General features: G+C 38.2%; 1 protein-coding gene across 3 annotated transcripts; it reads right to left on the minus strand.

The window, feature by feature from the left end:
• Nucleotides 1-320: 320 nt before the first annotated feature.
• Nucleotides 321-6792, minus strand: LOC309702968 (uncharacterized protein). 3 transcript variants are annotated; one of them, XM_082527660.1, is made up of 8 exons: nt 6659-6792; nt 6500-6538; nt 6270-6377; nt 1978-2322; nt 1824-1862; nt 1604-1714; nt 1467-1493; nt 321-525 (listed from the first exon to the last, which is right to left on the minus strand). In XM_082527660.1, the coding sequence occupies exons 1-8, from the start codon at nt 6789-6791 to the stop codon at nt 356-358; spliced, it is 972 nt and encodes a 323-aa protein (XP_082383786.1). In that variant the 5' UTR covers nt 6792; the 3' UTR covers nt 321-355. The 3 variants fall into 3 exon arrangements, with proteins under 3 accessions (XP_082383786.1, XP_082383785.1, XP_082383787.1); XM_082527659.1 differs by having other exon boundaries at nt 6270-6389; XM_082527661.1 differs by having other exon boundaries at nt 1462-1493; nt 6270-6389.
• Nucleotides 6793-7671: the final 879 nt, after the last annotated feature.

Here is a 7671-nt window from a genome sequence, read left to right on the forward strand (position 1 = left end):
AAAAATATATTTTCAATTACATTTCATTATAAAACATATTACTGTCTTGGAGTATTTTTCTAAAGTCTGTGAAAGTACAAAGCCTGACGTTATCTAGCTCAAGCTTCAATGCCGTTTCTTAAACTTTGCTGTGAACCATTACTGACTGTACAGGCCTTGTGAGTTCAGCTGTGCTCAGACCACACTGTGAAGTCTCTTCCTGTCAAGTGATCAGTATCTCGCTCATGCCTCCTTCCCCCTGAAGACGACCTGACTCTCCCTATGAGTAACTTTATATGCCCATATTTTATTTGATATGAAGACAAATTAAGGCAGAAAAACAGACATAAAAATGTTTAGTCAAAGGTTATAAAGACTAAACCACTAAACATGTTTTCCCATCATGAACACAGACAATCAGCTCTATGCACTGGCAGCATAAACAACATGAGTTTCCACTTGTGTCTCTATTGCAGGCCTTCTGCTTCTTGGTGTTTGTGGGTGGAGTCTCAACGCTGCTGAGTTCAGGTAAACGGAGTCCACATTCTGTAGGTGAAAACATTTACAGTCACAGACCTAAAAAAACTCAATCAGTCAATACTTTCAATATTCTTGACTGTGTCAGTCTGATAGCATATGAAAGATAACTGGACTTGGCTTCAAAAAGGTAGGGTGAGAACCAGTTGATGTTAGATTTCAGATGCTTGTGATTTAGAAAGCATCTGAAATCTACCACAGGTGTCAGCGGTCAAAAGGCTAGGTAGAACCTGACCAGGCTTTCATTATGTAGAAGTGGCCCAGCCGGGCAGGGGAATCAAACCTCACATTCGAACTGCAAAAGTTTAACCATGATACATGAGGTTACTCAGTGTGACTGTATTGCAGTCTAATGAAGACAATGCAGAAACATATATTAGTCTGTGCCCAGATCAAAATCAAATTCCATCCATCCATCCATTCGCTTCCGCTTATCCTTTCCAGGGTCGCGGGGGGCGCCGGAGCCTATTCCAGCTGTCATAGGGCGAAAGGCGGGGTACACCCTGGACAGGTCGCCAGTCTGTCGCAGGGCTCAAAATCAAATTAATTTCATTAATTCAATATTCTCTGTGATAAATAGATTAATCAGTCTGATTGGAGTCACTGCGATACCAGCAGTGTAAAACGAACTATATGCATTACATCATCATGTAATCACTCGATTGATGCATAAATTCAATGAATATCATTTGTTTCTGTGATGTTAGCAAGAAACTGCTGCATGTGTAACATGAAAATATGTTGCAATGAATGATGTCTGAAAAAGATTCAGTGACAATGTGGTGCTTGTAACCTTTGACAGAAACTCTGCTTTTATATTTTTCCTCAATAAGGGGAGAGATTTTCTTCCTTGCTTGAAGGCCGAGGTTTTTCTTAGATTAATCACACATTTAATTCTCCTGTTAAATCGTAAACCTTTTAAAATTGCAATAAAGAATGATTTACCTCACCGCTTTGCTCTGGCTGCTGTCTTGGAGCTAAATGCCAAATATAAAAGTGTGATTAGTTTATTACCAACACAGTACTTTTATTAGGACTTGTTAATCAGCTTGTAAGAGTAGGTGAAACAAATTATAGCCACATTTACCTGTTTGAGGTTTCCTGACTTTTAAAACCAGAACAATGACCACTATACTTAGTAAACCAATCAGACCAGCCAGGATGATGCTCAATGGTTGGGTCGTTCTGTTGAACTCTTCTAAAAAATGAATTAGATTAACTGTGTGATTAGTGTGGTTAAGACATATTATACAAGATAGTACTGCACAGTGAAGATTAAAATCTTTCCACTCATCATGGAATCTCACCTTCAGTCTTAAAATCCTCTCCTTCACTGGTTTCACCACCTGTGACCATGATTGTTGTATTATTTTACAATTTGCTGTTTGTAGTTACTGTGTTTCCACATGACATGATGAGAAACACTAAAGTTGCAAAGAAAGGTTTTTAACCTAAACTCACCTTGAATTCTCAACTCTACCCTAGTGGAAATAATTATATGATAGTCCAAGAAAAATCCACAGAAATACAGGCCAGCATCAGACAGATCCACTGGCTTTATTTGAAGAAAGACGGCGACGTTGTTGGAAGTCATATTGAATTTTCCATTTTGAAATCCATCACAGAATAAAGCTTGTCCATTGGAGCCATACATAGAGGCAATGCAGCTCAACGTAGCTCGGTTGACCACTCTGAACCACTCTGTATGTGTTGAACTTCTGGAAATGTTGGAGCACTGCAGTGTGACTTCTTCACCAGACTGAACCTCCACGGTCTGAAATTCAGAACCAGAGACAGAGAGCCAGCCTGAAACAAACAGCAAAGACAAAATTAAGATCCAACTCAAAGTGTACGGTACAACAGACGCTGTAAGAGGGCAACAACGTTTCATTTCATATATTTACTTAACTATTTTGTAACAATCAAATTTTAAATCGAATGGGTCCTCATGGCATTACTTGGAGCTGAGAGTAATAAACTGCCAGTCAGTCTGTAGATACTTACTGAATTTACAGAAAAATAAAGCTGTTATAAAGATGAAGCTCGTCATCATGTGTTAAATCTTGTCACTGCTTGGACTGTTAGTAAACCACACACCTCTTAAAAAGGGGTTTAGAGGGGCGGGGTATTTTTTTTTTATCTGTCCAATGACCTGCCAATACAATACAGTATATTTGCATATATTTTAGCTCTTGTCAAATTCAAATGTAGAGGTTATTTATTTCGAACATAGCTTAACAATGAGTCACATATACAGAAAAAGACCAACTCCTCAGAAGCCCTTGGAGTTTTAATGCCTGGCGTGGTATATACAAGAAAACCACTAAGAGCTAGAAGAAGGGGGTCTGCGTTTGTTTTTTTCATTTTACAGAATAGAACTCGTAGCTTAGACTTGTTAATAAGACTACCTCTTGTGCTGTTGGCCAACAGGGTACAGTTGGCTGAAGACAGAAGAAGAAAGGAGGAAGGCATGCTAGGAGTCAGCAAGAAAAAAGGAACTTTAAATATAGGGACTTAGACTGGTAAATGAGATAGCTGGGTGATATGATGGAGAGATGGAACGTAGGTAGTCTGTCAAAGAGACCAGGTGGAAGGTAAGCAATGCCAGGAGCACTGAGTTCAACCTGCTCTACCATAGCCTAGATAGGAAGAGATATCATTTAATGGTAATCTTTAAGGAAGAAGAATATGTTAATAGTGTTGTGGAGGTGACAAAAGTGTCAGACAGGTATATGAGTTTGAAGCTGGAAGTTGAAGGGGTGCTTTCAGTGTGCATGGCCCAAAAGATGGATGTCAATAGGAAGAGAGAGAGGAATTATGGAGTTACATGGACAGGTGAGCAGAACGGAGTTCTAAGGTGTTGGGTAGGTATAGTGTTAAGGAAAGAAATGCAGACTGCCAGAGAGCAGTGGATTTTTCAAAGGGATAAAAAAAAGCTGTGGTGATGACATACACAAAGAGGGAGGAACATAAGATGATGCATAAGTTTGGAACAATGTGCACACATCTAGACTGGTAAAGAGAGAAGTTGCAAAGGAAAAGGCAAATGATGATTTGTATGTGAGGCTGTACACTAAGGAAACCACAAAGGCTTGTATTGGCTGCCAAGGCAAAGATCTTGAGGTGGAAAGGACCCAGCCAACATGCACACCTGGGATTTGCTCGGGGTGGATGGGTACCATGTGGGCACTGGCTCAAAATGGGTTTTTTGTATGGGTTCCACTTGGGTTCCTCACATTAAACCAATATGGACAATCCAAAGTGGGCACATATAGTAGGTCCTTGCTGGGTCAAAGATGGGAAATACTTAACTTGGTTGGAAATGGGAAAGACACATTCACGGACTCACTTGGGTCAGTTGGGGCCCATTCAGTTTCAGATTTTCCCAACATAACACCAATATGAGCTTTTAAAATTGGGGCCATTATGGAACCCGTGTACAATCCCACTTAAAACCCAATTTTTAGCTGTTGTGGTACCCAAATGGGACCCACACAAATTTGAAAGATGGGGCCCGGATGGGTTTTTGTGTACTTTGCCCAGTTGGGGCTCATTTAGTGACCAAATTTTCTCAACATAACACTTATATGGACATTTAACATGGGGCCATTACAGATCCGTGGTCCTTCCTGTATGGGTTCATTTTTCAGCCCATTTCTAAACCATATGGGCCCCACATGTAAATGTTGGCTAGAGACGTTCAGCAGGTTAGGGTGATTTAGGATAGAGACATAAATGTCATGTACGGCTTTAAATACTTATTATACACAAAAAATATTGAACACTTTGAGGCAAGTTAGTTGCATCAAGAAGCCCTTTTTGTTGAAGACTCATTTCTTCTGTTTATTAGCTAGGTTACAAAATTGTCTTTTGTTTGCCTTTGGTTCACATTTTGTGATATTGCAAAATGTGAGCTTGCTCCTGAGGAAAGACATTGAGACATTTTCATTATGTGTCAGAAATGTTGAGCAGAAATGTTGAGCAAAAATGAGACTAAAAGCCTGAAATACTCAAATTACATCATCTACTTAAAAAAATAGATGATGCATATTTTTGCAGACAGAAACACAAAAGTAAAGATACAAAGACTTTAGTGCAAATTTTATTATTTTTATTTTTTGCCAGCCAGTTTTTGCCATGTCATCCACAAAACATCCACAAAACTACATCAGCAGGTTACTATCATATAGCGTGAGCTCCACTTATTGAGTCTGTCTGGCGGCAGCATACACAACATGTGTCTCCAGCTCTGTCTGTGCCACAGACCTACAGCTGCTTTTGCCCTTCATCTGTATATTCATCCCCGTGTACTTCAGATTTTCTGAGCTCACTTTCTGAAAATCAAATAGTTACACAGCTGAGTTTACAACACATATGTGAAATGTTTATTGACTTGTGGTTTGTACCAAAAAATATTTTGCATTAAATGGGATTTTTTGATTTTAATTCCATAATACCTTATCTATACCAGCTGGGCAGCACAGTATTAAACAAAATTTAATTAAGAATCCAAGTTAAGTTAAAATATTATCATATCCAATGAACTAAAAGAAATGAGGAGAATCTTAATGACATAAGTCCTACTGATGTTACAGTACTAAAATGTTTCCCTGCTGTGAGTAATAACGTTTTGCCTGATTCGGATAATATTTGGGATTTTTGTTTTCAACTCATAACATTAAGCTTGTAAATTCAAATTTAAGACAATTTTTTTTTTACCTTGTTTCTCTCTGGTTTAGGTTCTGCAGATAAGGAGCAAATATAAACATATGATTAGCTCTTTAACCCTTTAAGACCTACCATAGAACCAAGTCCGCCAGAGCTTATATTATATTTTTACATGCTGTGGAGCCATTTTTGGGAGCATTTCAAGTTGCTATACATCAATACAACCATTATAGCCCAGATTTTAATAATATGTATTCATTAAGTGCATAGTAATTACATAAATTGCAAAAAAGTGCAATAAACTACAAAAAAATTGAAAATCGTTTTTGATTTTTTAACATATATTTGTAGTTAGAGAAATTTAAGAGGCTTATCCCTCAAAACTGTAAATACAAAAAAGTTGCACAAAATAGTTTCCCACCACAGGAAATTTATTTTGAGTGTCTTCATAGTTTTATTTTTGAAATACACCAATTTTTATACACTGCAGGAAAAACGAAAATAAATATTATACTGCAAATTTGCAAAAAGGCAGCATATGCATCAAAATAAACTATTTCCAGCAGTGCAATATGAGTCCTAAACATCCCAGAAACGACACAGAAAGTCATAAAGTCAAAGATAACTTTTAAAAAGAGCAGTATAGGCCCTGAGGCCCTGATCGCAAAAAAGACTACATTTCCGCGGTTTCGGCCAGGTAATGGCGGAAATGCGCGCTGACGTCTATTCCAACATAGGAAGTGTTTTGAACAGCTGATCGGACCGGCAAAGCGTGTTTCTGGAATATTATGTTTTTGTTCCTGCAAGCGCTTTTTATGCAGTTTTTGCAAAGCTTTATGTGGAAGGAAACCGTGACCTAGGACAAGCTGATGGCACAATATGTAAGTACAACTCCTCCAGTTTCATATGCAAAAAAAAATTTTGCGCTAGCTTACGTGGTTGCAGTGCTACCGGGATTTAAAAATAGTTACGCATAACAGAGCGTTCCCGCTCCGATCGGCTCTAAAGGGTTAATACCACCATACTTTCCTTTGAATTTCAAATCAACTTATAAGAGGAGGCACAAAAATTACAGCAAATTTTACCTGTTTGAAGTTTCCAGATTTTTAGAACCAGAACAATGACCACCACAGTGAGTAAACCCGTCACACCACTCAGGATGATGCTCATCACATGTGTATTACCAGGCTCTTCTGTAAAAGAGACTATAATAGAACATCACTCTAATTCAATCTGTTTGATTTACACGTAATATTAATAATAATAATGATCACAATGAAAAACAAAATGTTACGAGTCAGAAAAGTAATTTTACTTTCCGTCTTAAAACCCTCTTCTTCATTGGTTTCACCGCCTGTAAAGAAACATGGCTATTATAATATTTTGTGATTTCCTTTTTGTCTGTGAGCTGATTTTGGATTTCATATGAACATAAAACTAACCTGGAAGACAAAAGTCCTCCCTACAAGCTTACCTTGAATTCTTAACTCGACTGCATTGGAAATGACCGTATGCTTATTCACGTAAAATCCACAGAAATACAGCCCGACATCAGATAAATCCACTTGTGTGATTTTAAGAAACACAGAGGTGTTGTTGGAACTCATATTGAATTTTCCATTTCGAAATCCATCACAGAATGAAGCTTTGCCCTGAGATCCATACATAGCAGCAATACAGCTGGGCTTAGTTCTGTTGATAACTTTGAACCAGTCTGTCTGTGTTGGATGACTCGAAATGTTGGAGCACTTCAACGTGACTTCTTCATCAAGTTGGACCTCCACAGTCTGAAACTCAGAACCTGAGACAGAGATCCAGCCTGGAATGAAATAACATGATGTTTATGTCTGAGCCTACAGTGTTACAGGACAACAACATCCATTATATCTGTTTAATGACTTCACTTATTCCATTATTTGAAAGTACTGAGGTGCCAGTACTTACTGAGGCTGGAGAGAAATAAAGCTGTGCTCAAGACGAAGCTCCTCATCATGCGTTTAATCCTGTAACTGCATGGATATGTTGTACAACACAACTCATATAAAGGGGTTCAGAGGGGCGGAGTGTATTTTTCTTTTTTATCTTGCCAGTGATCTGCCTATACAATGTAATGCTTTTGCATACATTTCTGTTTATAAATCCAGTTACAAAGTTTCCAAATGTTATCATTCCAAATTTTACCAAAAAACTTCACAGTGTGGCAGAAATTCATAAAAAGTAACTCAGAAACTCCCACAGTCCTCTTCTCGGCCCTAAAATGGTTTACATTTAAAACGAAAGAAGAATGTGGTACTTTGGCATCATAGTGGGCCCATTTTGCTGTTGAATTTCAGCTTCACTGAAAATGCGTTGGAACAGACATTTATGAGAGATGTCCTGAAACATGTCAGAAGTTCTTATTTGAAGTGTGAGCTAAGTATTTACTCAGTCAGAGGCAAAACCACGTGCTTTGTTTGTGGAGAACAGATTGCTGTATTTAAAGTGGAC

This window comes from Aulonocara stuartgranti (assembly GCF_965226115.1).
Source record: "Aulonocara stuartgranti genome assembly, chromosome: 3".
NCBI classification, from domain to species: Eukaryota; Metazoa; Chordata; class Actinopteri; order Cichliformes; family Cichlidae; genus Aulonocara; species Aulonocara stuartgranti.